The sequence below is a fragment of the Pelodiscus sinensis genome, chromosome 9, assembly GCF_052426305.1.
Source record: "Pelodiscus sinensis isolate ZL-2025 chromosome 9, ASM5242630v1, whole genome shotgun sequence".
In the NCBI taxonomy this organism is placed as follows: Eukaryota; Metazoa; Chordata; order Testudines; family Trionychidae; genus Pelodiscus; species Pelodiscus sinensis.
Window position 1 is genome coordinate 32,639,768 of NC_143060.1, and position 12,855 is coordinate 32,652,622.

The window sequence follows — 12,855 nt, forward strand, 5'->3', positions numbered from 1 at the left end:
CTTGCCAACAGTTGCTTCCTACTATTTTTTCCACAAATATCTGAAATTATTAGACACTGCATTGGACTTGTATTCAGGCCAACACCTGACTCAGGTTTCTACATTAAATCTGGAATCAAAAATCTATGTTGCATTAACATACATTTTTTAAAGCCTCTGCTTTTTTCTGTACCTTTTGACCCGTTGGTAGTTCTAATGACTGAACTGGCCATCAGATTAAGAATTCTTAATTTAATGTATTAGTAGCATTAATAAATTTACTTAACAGGTTGTCATTTTTCAGTACTGCAAGGTTATGTGCTTCAAACAATAACAAAATTATTTATGAACAAAACAATACCAACATTTTCAGCTACTTAAAAATACATGCTTAATTACATTATCCATTTAAATTAGCAGCAAAAGTAGTAACCCATTTTAGAAACCTTACCAGTCTCCCCTTAAGGCCCCTTTTTCCTTGCAGTCCTGGAATGCCCTGAAAAAAATGGAAAAGAAAAGAGAAGCTACAGAATATATATTTTTCAACAGTAATTAAATTACATATTATTGGTATGCACATGCAATCTAAAACCAACCACTGCAAAAAACCAAAACCAAAAACCCAAAACAAACCAGATACCGTATCCATTTCTTCTTATAAATGAGCAGAGAGAATGCAAAGGAGAAATAAAAAATGTGATCTCATCTCTCCAGGTATATGAGCTGAATTAAATTAATATGTTTTAGAATGTTGAGAAGGGCTGCTCTGGCTGTCATTAAAGTCAATGGAAAACTTTTTTCATATCAACAGTAGTAAGCGTTAGTTCAAGATCACAGTTATGGATATATATTTATAAATGTGTAAATATTAAATGTTTCACTAAACCTACTCTTTCTCCTTCAGCTCCTGGCTGTCCTGCCATCCCCGGAGGTCCAATGAAACCCTTAAAATAGATAAATAATTCTTACATTTCTTCATTAAAAGGTTGCATCTCAAAAACAATGCTCCATTTATCAACATATAGCAGTTTGAGATGGTAAGATTCACAGGTGAAGTCAATGGCAAAACTCCCAGTGATTTCAGTGTAGCTGGATTCCACCCTCCAAAGCCAACTGACAGTGACAATCATCCACTAATGCAGATGTAACATACAAATTACCATACTAGGCAAAACAATTCCCAAATGACACTCTATAGCCTCAGAATGCTCCAACCAAAGAAATATTACAAATAAGATTTCAAATTAACAATATTCCCCACATGTAATTCAAAGAGGAATTAAGTCTATTTTTTGTGATTAAGTTTGTGAGATTTCTACTACAAAAGGAATTATTCTGCAAATTTATCTTGTCACAGCTAGATTGTTTTCACTAAAACATGACCAAGATTTCTTTTCTCTACCTGCCTAAATAGAAGGGGAGAATTAGTAATCCCTTTAAAAAAAACCAATGAGACACACACACTGTAAAGCATTAGCTTAATTGTCACTGCATCATGACATGCTTTCTTTCCATGTAGAGAGTGAGGCTATCTGAGGGTGTATCAATCTCTGAGCTAGAAGTTGCAATTTCTGGCTCTAGGAGGCACCCTACACTAACTCTGATTGAGCTTGTGCACCAAAAAGAAATTCAGCTGCAGTGGTGTAGTGTAGACATGGCTCAAGTATTGGGAGTACGTGCCTAGGATCTCAGATGGGATTGTATCTGAGGCAGTTATTCTCTCCCATTGCTTGTGCCACTGTGGCTACATTGCTATTTTTAGCAAAGCAAAAATACCATTGCGATAGGATACATGCTAACCACTGGTTAACAGAGAGGCCACATCCCCGTGTTTTGTTCTCAAAATATCCAATTAACTTCCAATTAAATGAATAAAAAAAATTAAGAAAGTAGAAACGTTAAACTGAAGAAATTCTCATATGAAAATAACACTTTGAACCAGGAAGTGTGCGCCGGGACGCTTAAGTTCGGACTAAAGCCCTTAGTTCGGACTAAAGCCCTAACGCGTCCCGGCGTGCACTTCCTGGTTTGAATCAGCTGTGATTCGAACTAGCGCTCCGGCGAGATCATGTTAATGAAGCCTGGGATATTTAAATCCCTGCTTCATTAACTACTTCGGTCGTCTCCATTTGCATCCCTAGTCCGAACTAGGGATGCAGTGTAGACGTACCCTGACTGATTGAGGAAGCAATTCTACTTTTCATCAATATAGCGGAGAACAGCAGAAGCCCCACAACAAACTGAGTTACACAAGAAATTCATAATATTAAATAGAATGAAAAATTATAAAGAGTAGGCAATGCTTCTCATGCAATAATTCTCTGTTGAGTAAAACACATGGCCAGCTTTTTAATAATAGACAAAGAGAATGTTATTAGTGATTACTCCACTGTTGAATTGGATATGTGCAATTCAGAAAACTAAGTTGACTTGAAGGAAGTCACATTTATCTAACTGATCAGCCCATTTTCATAAATGTGAAACCTATAAAAGGAGGATTATACTAAGGAGGAAAATAAGTGCAATATACAGGGAGCTATCCTGGGAAATGTATTTTTTTTTAAATTACACTTAAAAATCCACCCCTAAATGTACCAACTATTTAAATTCCTAGCTCTTCAGAGATGAAAACTACCACCATGATCTGAGAAGTTTAAACCTCTTCTCAAATCTTCAATGTTTTTATGTGCTACAGTCCATTATATATTGCTTCCACAGCTCACTTTCACATTTTCACAGTTGTACATTTGTGATAGACACGTATACAAATTCAAGTGCAAATTGGCATGAAAAAGTACAATGGAGTGATTCTACACATAGAGGTTCTGAGAAAGAATGCACAAAGACAGGTGCAGCATCTCATTTACTGATATAAAGAATCTATATCAGTTTTTACATCTATCTTCACAATCCTCTGAATGTAATGAAATTTCTTACCCCATCCCTTGTAGGTACACATTAGGGAAAAATGCAGCTTTCTTTCCCTGCATTGTCACAAAACCCTTAAATAAGCAATCTTCAGACCTATCCTAGGAGTGTGTTCTAGCCTTAAGAACTCAAATTATATTGACATAACTGAATGGGACAATGGCAAAAAAACATGTCTCTGGGTCAACATTGTAGGCAATATCTGACAGAGAATACCATATAGAAGACACCCTTTGAAACATGACATTCTGAGACTGCTCCAAAATGATTCATACTAACAATCATGGAACAGTCATACCTATTGGCACACAGTAATAAGAGATTGGCAGGCAATTTAATGGGAAAATTTGGGATCACCTTTCTCTTGTATAAATGGAAAAGGAATTGGATAAAAGTTTATGGAGAACTTTGGGGCAAGAGAAAAAAATATCGGAGGGTTGAGGGCCATGTGGGACAGAAGATCCCCACAAGCACAAAAGAATCATCTCTTCTATCATATAAATGAAACTGGACTTAAGAAGAGCAAATCTTAGTGACATTTCATAAAGCTGTTGCATATGATGGCTTTAAATATCTGCAATAAAAGATACAAGTACACAGACTCAGCAACACGATGGAGAAGTTCTAACAGAAGCTTGACAGCATCATAAGATACGTAGTATACTTCACAGGAACCTATCCAATAATGGAATTCTGCATAAGGACAAGGATGGGCGAGGGTGAAAACAGAAGCTTGAGAACTTTATAGAGGAAAGCAATTACAAATCTCAGGTTACACTTTACAGTTAGTATTGTATTCACGTGATCCAAGTCTGATGGTCTGTTGAGGGCAGTGACTTTGAAAGAAATAAAGTCTAAGGGTTTTTACATATATGTGTATATGTGAAAAAGGAAACTTTTTCACTTTTCTCCTTGAAACTGTACTCACTGGAATGATCCAAGCAAAGCTTAAATTTTTAAGGCGCTCAGATTTGTATCCATCATTTAGGTTGAAAAAGATAACAACTGAAATATTTTAGGGGCTAGCAGAAGGTGACACACATTTTTTGTGTGACAAGATTGCTTCCTCCCATCAACTGCTGTCACACTAGTAGATTACAAATGCTAGATCTGCCTTCACTCCTGACAGTTTCTATTGCAGAAATAACGCTCCAGGCAGGAAACAGCCTCCTCCCCTCCATGCGCCTCCCCCACTACACACACACTCCCAAGGTTCTTTTTTCTTTCTTTTCATGTCTGTATATGTTCCAAGTGAAGGAAGAGCAGAAAGACGAGATTATTCTATACTGCATGTAGGCAAGAAAAAATATCCTCAACTTTTTAGTGAAATACAACTTGTCATTAACTAATTCTGCAATAGACAGAGTGATCTAATGGCCATGCGACTAACAATACAATGAAATCTCTCAAATCTACTGCATACTATATGTGTAAAAATACAGTCATGCATGTGATAATGCTTAGAAATATTACTTACTCTTACACCTTTAGCACCTGGGTTACCTTCTGGTCCAGCTAAACCCTAGTATAAGAAGACATGACTTTCACTTCATTTGAAATAAATGGAAACACTAGATTTAAAAGGACTATAACAAAAATTGATAATTTCCAAACTGACAATGCACTTTTCTCTACAATGGGTGGCATGCGAACCTCTAAACAGAGATTCTAACTTCCTTTACATTAAAGTTATTTCTTTTTGGAACATTCTTCCCAATCCAGTTGAAATCTTCTATCCAACTGTGAACTTGGCGTGAAAATAATTTTATGGAACTTTTAAAAAACGTTAATATTTTAATGCAGTTCTAGAAATTTCTAACCAATGCTAGAACAGTTAGTTTATTTCAAATACTCAAAGCATTTTGTTTGTTTAAATGTTGGCATATTATCGTTCAGTTACTATATAAACTATTTAAACATGTTTTTAATACACAGCCACTATAAAGTTGGTCTAGTAAAATGCTGAAATTGTTTACAGACTTTAGGTCAAATTCAAGCAGACATGACTCCATTGAGGTCAATAGATGAATACAAGCACTGAATCTGGCTCACATAGTTTAAATATTAGATAAAGTGACTGACATTTCCCCTCAATGCACCAACTGCATATACTGAATTATCTGTCTGTCCCAGGTATATAAAAGTCAATATTACAAATAAATTGCATTGATAGCTATTTGACGTTACATTGGTTCTCCCTCTCTCAATTAACTGAATGAAAAAGCTCTTTAACATGCTCTTTCCCCACATAGAGTACATCTACACAGCAGGGCAAAAGTCAAATTAAGATACACAATTTCAGCTACATCAGTTGTGTAGCTGAAGTCAAAACAGCTTAATTCAGCTTTTGGCGCTGTCTACACAGCAGGAAATGGAAGGAAGAACACTCTTCCTTCAATTTCCCTTACTCCTCATAAAATGAGGCTTACAGGAGTTGGAATAAGAAGTCTTTTATCTCAACGTTATTTCGAAAGAACGATTTTCTGTGTAGATGTGTTATTTTGAAACAAAATCAGTTATTCTGAAATAACGCTGCTGTGTAGACCCATATATCAAGGGTGGGCAAATGGGCCTCCAAAAGCCAGATCCAGCCTGTCACGTGGATTTATCCAGCCTGCAGATGCCCTGCCACTCTCCCATCAACCAAACTAAACAGGGACTGGTGACAGGGGAGCACATGAAGTCTCCTCCCCCTGCCAGCAGCATGCAACGCTTACAGTCAACCACCAGAGTTAACTCTAAGCACCGCACACCCTTTGCAGGGTGGGGGCAGGGAGTGAGAGACTTCATGCACATTTCCTGTCCCCCAAGCCAATCAGTGTCTGGGGGCAGGGCAAAATCTCTTCCCGCCCTGCCAGGGGCACGTGGTGCTTAGAGTCAAATGCCAGCTGCTGCTCAGCTGGTGATTGACTCTAAGTGCAGTGCCCCCTTGCACGGTGGGGACAAGGAGCGAGAGACTTCCTGTGCTTCCCCCGTTCCCGGGCTCTGTTTGACCTGGGGGCGGGGAAGTGCGAAAAATCTTCTCCTGCTGCCAAAGGCGCAGATGCCTAGAGGGAACGGCCAGCCATTCAGAACAGCTGGCAGTTCTCTCTGATGGGGGCAGGGGCCAAGACTTCATGCACTCTCCCATCTCCAGACCAATCAGGGTCTGTAGGTGGAGAAGCACGCAAGTGTCCTGGCCCTTCCCTTCTTGCCTGGGGCCCCACCCCTTCTGGGGCAGCCCGGAGCCACTTCAAAAATTTCTGAAGTGGCCCCCCAGCTAAAGTTATTGCCCACCCCTGCCATATATATTATAGAAAGAAACAGTTTCATTAGTTTCAACGGGGAAAAAATAAGTGTATGCAAATAAGTAGAAACTACTGCAGAATGCTTCTTGTTTTATCTGAACATTAAATGTTACAAAGTTGAAACAGAAAGAAAGCAACAAAGGTTTTCAAAGAGGAGAATTGGGTTTATATGCTCTGTAATTTGGTAAAAGAATTGAGGTGTCTAACCCACACAAGCTTCGTCTACACTACAATGAACCTCAGCTACCCAAGTAGTGTAGCTGAAACCAACATACCCACCACAGCATCTTGAGTGTAGTAAGGTTGGCATCTACAGAAGATGCGATAAATCGACAGCCGGTGGATTGGTCGCTACAGCATCAATCCACCGTGTAATTTAGACAATGGCTAGGATGGATAGAAATGGTGTCCCTGGCCTTGTTTGTCTGGAGGTGGGTGACAAGGGAGGGATCATGTGAGGATTACCTTTTGTGATCCCTCCCTCTGGGGCATCTGGTATTGGCCACCGTCGGCAGACAGGATACTGGGCAAGACGGACCTTTGGTCTGATCCGGTATGGCCATCCTTATGTTTATGCCTATGTGCCCAGTGCTAAAGGCACAATGCTCTACATCACTTCTGGTAATGATGCCTCTGAAAGGAGGCTTGTTTGAAGTATTAGTGATACAGCGTCAGCCTATGCAGTAATGCCATTAGCAGTCCTAGCAGATTTAGAAAATGGTACTTTCAGAAGGGACATTATCAATTCTACATGATGGCAGACACTCCTTTTGAGCTAGATCAGTTTGCCAAAGCACTCCTTGCTGGTGAACAGGCCATGTATACTTGGCACTGCTTTGAAAATTAATTTCAAAGCAAGGAAGGGAAGCATAGGTTAACTAATGTATAGTACTTAAAAGGTGTTTATAAAAGGAAAACATAATTCTATTGTACAGTTACTGCACCTGCCTGCCAGGGTAACCAAGTGAACCAGTATTGCCAGCCGGTCCTGGAATTCCCTAAATTGAAAGAGAAAAAGTAATCAGGTTTAGTGCATTTTTACTTGTTGGTAACGTGAAAGAGCTTACTCTTAACATAAGACTGTGTTTTATGTAAGCTGCAAAGAAGCCCACAAAAACCACTCCTTATACATAATTAAAATCAGTGTGATTACCTCATGAGCAACAGTGTACACACTGCAAAAGCATTTAGGATGGAGGAAGATGGAGGGAATTAGTCCAAAATCAAGTGAAATGCAAGGAAAAAAACCCCATTGATTCATAATAAAGAACTCTTAGACAATGTTTGGCAAAACCAGGTATGCACAATGGAAAAGGCCCTCAGGGGACAGGTATTCATGAAGGAGATCATTCAAGCTGACAGTGATCTTGACCACATTATTGAGATTTATGTTTTTATGGAACAAATTTAAGGAGAATCTGAGTGTCCTTGTATACCTGAGTTTCCTTATACCGGTCTCAATGTGAATGTGCTAGGATAAAGCTAGACTAACAGTAGATTAATAATGGGTAAACTCTTTCTTTCCCCGATACTCTCCTCCCTAAACAGTTCCAAAAGAGACCCCCAGTCCCCCGGTAAATCATTCTGTGTATTTGACTACTTAAGAAAATTCTGCTTTTCTAAAATGGGCAAGTTCTTGGGTGTGAGGTGGTAAAGCTCATTGTTGACAAACTGACAACTGTTTGTTGTGTAACTTTTAGTTGAGCAAGATGCAGAACGAGAGGAGATGTGGTGAAGATAGTTAGGATGGGAGTGCACTTGAAGAGCTGAGTGATGACACATAAAGTGTATCTCATCTTGTTAGTCCTTCAATTCAGGACTAAAATATTTACAAACAAATGGAACAGTCCAAGGGGTTGCCAGCAGGTTCTCTGACATCAACAGTTTTCCAGCCATGACATCACATTGCAACAAGGGCCTCAAACTCCTGGCCTGTGAGCCATCCCTGGTCGAAGTAATTGTGTAATTCGGTTTGGGACTCCCAGTGGGCTGGAGTGTGGAGAATAGATGTGCGTTACCAGCCCACAAGCGTGGCCCTTTTCTGTCATCGCCATACCCTCTCCCCACCATGGCATCCCGTCCTGAGGTCATAGTTCCAGGGATCACTGGGGGCTCTGTCACTGAGCAGCAGCAGCAGTCGCACCTCCTCACACTTTCAATGGTGGCCACGGGAGCCACAGGGGAAGCAGAGTGCACTGGGTGAGTGCACTCATTCCACTGTGCTCTGCTTCTCTGCCTCGCCTGCCGCTGTGGGGAGTGGGCTGGGGGAACTGCTGCCACTATGGGAAGCCAGGACCCCCTCTGATTGCCAAAGCCACATCCTTGGGGATGGGGTGCCATGAGGAGTCATGGAGGGAAGGGGAAGGACTTGGGGTCCAGTAATGGACCGTCTCCCCGCCCACCAGGAATCCTGGGCCAGATTGTGCAATCACTCTAGCTGGGAATGACCAACGGGCCTGGAGTCTGAGACTCCTGTATTACAGAGAATAAGAAACCTCAAACATTTAAGATATATTTCATATAATAAAAATGAATAATTAACAATGAACCAGGAGTTACCCTCTTGATCAATTGTTGATAGTCAGATACCGTATATAAAAGCACAAAAAAGGCAGGAGACTTTCACCTTATCTGCAAGGTGCAATGTGTTGTTTATTTTGGATAGAAAATATATCATAATTGTATAAAATAAATTCATCTGAAACAAAGCATTGAAATATACATCAAAATTTACCTTCCAAACTCTTCCAAAGTCTCATGCCTCTTTTATGCTTTCATATGTTGAACTGCCCTTTCTGTATCTCATACTATGTCATCATGCTAGGACTTCCTGCTGGGAAGTATCAGTAAAATGACAGCTCTCATTGCAAGACAACAGCACGTTCACCGTTAAAAAGTCACTGAAGTAGCAACAGCTAAGTAAAGAAAGCCCTTGAAAATATGCTTATATGCTACTGGAGACCCAAATAGTACCAAGGGGTCAACAGCAGGCTTAGACAATGGGACTCCATAATGGAGTAATGGTTAACATATGCGGGACTGGGCCTAATTTTGTAAAGGTGTCAAAACTGCTGCAGTTTCTTTGAAAAAAAGGCTATTTTATTTCACTGTAATGCATAGAGCAATACATGCCCTGATCCTACATATCATATCCTGATACATATACCGTGAATAGTCCCACCAAACAGTTAAATGGGATTACTCGTGTGTGCAAATTTACTACTTACAATGGGGGACCTTCCAATGTCCTCAATGGTTTATTCACATGAGTAAATGGGTATGTCTACACTAGCCCCCTAGTTCGATCTAGGGAGGCTAATGAGGGCAACTGAAATTGCAAATGAAGTGCGGGATTTAAATATCCCACGCTTTATTAGCATGTTCCCGGCCAGTCGCCATTTTAGAAATTGACTAGCCCGAAGTAACTGCCTGCATCTACACGTGACAGTGAAACAAGATTCCAAATTAAAGCCCTAAATCGAATTAGCTGTTATTCCTCCTGGAATGAGGTTTAACAGCTAATTCGATTTAGGGCTTTAATTCGGAATCACGTTTCACTGCCAGGTGTAGACACGGGCAGTTACTTCATACTAGTCAATTTCTAAAATGGTGACTGGCCGGGAACATGCTAATAAAGCACGGGATATTTAAATCCCATGCTTCATCTGCAATTTTGGTCACCCTCATTAGCCTCCCTAGATCGAACTAGGGGGCTAGTGTAGACATACCCAATGAGTGTAATTTGGTTCACGTTTGGTGATATAAATTCTGGGGTGACACCGGCTTTTTCCTGGGAGGAGGGGATTCAAGGTAGGCTAGACAAAAACTTGGGGGAGAAGCGCTGTGCAGAACTGCAGAAGAAAGGGTGGCAATGCCATACCATGCCACCCTTAGTTCTGTGCTGCAGCTGGCTGTGGCAATGCCTTCAGAGTTTGGCACCAGCAGCAGACACTCTCCAGCCACCCACCTCTGAAGGCAGTGCTGCTGCCAGCAGCAGTGGAGAAGTAAGGATGGCTTTGCCATAGCATGCCACCATTACTTCTGCATAACATTTGACCTTTGCACTGGGAGGGATAGCTGCAGTAGGGCTAAAGCAAATTTTGGGATGGCTATAGCTCTCACAAGCTACCCCTGCCACAGCACTGCCCCCTGTATAAATTAGCCTAAGATAATAAAAGTAACTATTGTGGGAAGCATAGGTAAACTGGTTTTTTCCTCAAATGTACTGAACACAAATTAGTACAAAGTCACTTGGAGACTGAGGCTGTAATTTGCTTTACTGCTTCAAAATCCTTCCTTCACCCACAATTGAACATTTGTTGTACTTAACTCCCTGGATTCCATGTTGTGAAATGAAAGGTTCTATTGCTTTTCAAAACCTAGTCTCAATAGTTCAAAGATCTTCTTAGATCCATAAACCTGAAAAGTTACATACAATGAATTCTATCTTCAGAATTCTTATTTATCTGGGTAATTTTTCTCTGAAATAGCCAAATCTGATCATTTCCAATGCCTTATGTAAAAGCGGAAAACAAAAGAGGTGATCATTCTCACAAAGTCTAGGCCCAGGTGTTACTCTCCATACCTGGATCTGCTCATCCTAAATAAATGGGTCAACTGTACCCTGCCTCCACCAGGCATACAGAAGATCCTTCATTGAACAGAGAAGCCCTTACTGGGGATGAGGCCTTGTTGTTTGTGGAAAGCACATGCATCAGCAGCCCAACCATCTCTGAGAATCCACCAATGAAAGATGCAAAGAGGCTTCAATAACTTCACCATATTTCCCCTGTTTCCTTTATGAACGCACCTCACTGGGGATTCCATGGGGATCCACGGGCATTTCAACTTTGCAATGCCCGGGAACTGGGCATATAGGCCTAGCTTCCAGGACAGATGCTCATAGCAGGCCTCTGCCTGGAGAATCTCATGTAATTTTCCTGCACCAGTACCCCCTCTGCTGTTTATTTGTTAGAGAAGCTGATTTGGCCTAACATTTCTGGACTGCAAGGCCCTTACAAGGTTCATTCCTGATATCAAGAATAACAAGAGGTGTTATTGGCCAAAGATACTAAACGAGAAGAAAATCATGGTGCAGGTGTGGGGGAAGTGAAGCTCCTTGGGATTCTCCAATGATCAGCTCCTCTTCAAAAGCCCCTAATAAGATTTAGAATTCAGAGGAGGTAAGAAGTTAGAATGTCAGCTTCTTTCCCTCCACTCTGCCATGTTCGTCCCCAAATTTTATGTTTAAACAAAACAAGTCCACAGGGCAGGCTTGAAGACTGTCCAACCTTTCCATCCATTGTCACATGCATGAGTCACATTAATAGGAGACCAGAACTTCCTCCATGAACTACATGCAGCTGGTCTTGGTGAGGAAGAATAATCCCAGACATCAGAAGTCATGAACGTGGGAAGCAATTGTTATTTTGTGTAAGTGCTGTGCCTCCAAGATGGTTCTGTCACTTGTTTTCCATGATTTCTTTCATGCTCTGAGCATATATGGGAGGTTGACTATTCTCTGAATGGGGTCTGCCACAGAAGCAGGATATATGGTCTCCTAAAGTTTGAAACACTTCAGAGCACTATGGATATATTTGGCTGAATCAGATCCCAAAAATTCCAAGTGCAGATTTTGACAAAAAAAAAAATGCAAACAGCAACAAATCATTTAAATTTACTCTGTTCTTTTTAAGAGCTTGCTTTCACTCCCAGTTGTGCTTTACTCTTAAGTAATTCCACATTTGATATATTTACAGTAACTTTTTTCCTTGTGGCAGAGGTTTGTAGAAATTCCAGCCAATAAGTGGGATTCTTTGAAATTCACAAAGTCTGTTGCTACTGCCATGCAAAATGACTGTCATTGTCCTGACTCTTTCCAGGCCATTCTCTGCAATTATGTAACTCCTTGTCAAAGTGCTTTAAAAAACAGCTGTAAAAAATTAGTTTTTTAATATTTCCAAAATTATGTAACAGGTTATGAATACTAATATTTATAATAGGATGGGTATGTTGAGATGCAATCAGACAATATTTAGTATTGCTGGGCAAACAGTAATTTTACATGGAAGTTTATTTTATTATTTATTCAATAGAATTCACACACTTGCTTCTTTAGTGCCAAAATTATTCTTCTGATACAAGTCTCTCTCTCTCTCTCTTTCTCTCTCTCTCTCTCTCTCTCATGCACATGCACAATTTACCCTCTTGTTTTCATTTCTGGTTAATCACTTTTCACCAGCTCCTTCTTTGGATCTCAGGTCTTGCAGTTAATTATGCTATTCTTCTGAACAACACTGATAATTATCTTGCAAAAAGGTGCCAGAAGCCAAGGAACTGAACTATAATGATTGTGTTTACTTATTTGGGATCTTGAAGTAGAGCTAAGTTAAGTTTTGGAAACTTAAAATCTATTTTTGTATTCCTTACTTTTGCCTTCTCCTCTGATCACTGCTATCATTAGCTCATGATCATTCATTCAGTGCATTAAATACTATAAACAAAAGAGAAAAACTTGACTCCCAGTTCAAGGGTTTACAGTTGACAGCCATGGCCTCTATCTCTAGCAGGGAGGACTAACAAGTGTTACCTCTGAAACACACATCAAAGATACTTTAAGAAAGCAACAAACAGCCACTTCCCATGTTGCCATCCACGGATT

General features: G+C 40.3%; 1 protein-coding gene across 4 annotated transcripts in view; it reads right to left on the reverse strand.

Annotated features, from left to right (window-relative positions):
* Positions 1 to 12,855, reverse strand: part of COL24A1 (collagen type XXIV alpha 1 chain) — a 256,970-nt gene that overhangs the window by 163,708 nt on the left and 80,407 nt on the right. For all 4 annotated transcript variants that reach the window (XR_012905946.2, XM_075936387.2, XM_025183174.3 and 1 more), the window contains exons 9-12: positions 7,139 to 7,192; positions 4,385 to 4,429; positions 870 to 923; positions 431 to 475 (exon numbers count right to left, since the gene is read on the reverse strand). Coding sequence is in view for 3 of the 4 variants with exons in the window: in XM_075936387.2 (XP_075792502.2) it covers positions 431 to 475; positions 870 to 923; positions 4,385 to 4,429; positions 7,139 to 7,192 (198 nt within the window). In the remaining variant the exon portion in view is untranslated. The remainder of the gene's footprint in view (positions 1 to 430; positions 476 to 869; positions 924 to 4,384; positions 4,430 to 7,138; positions 7,193 to 12,855) is intronic.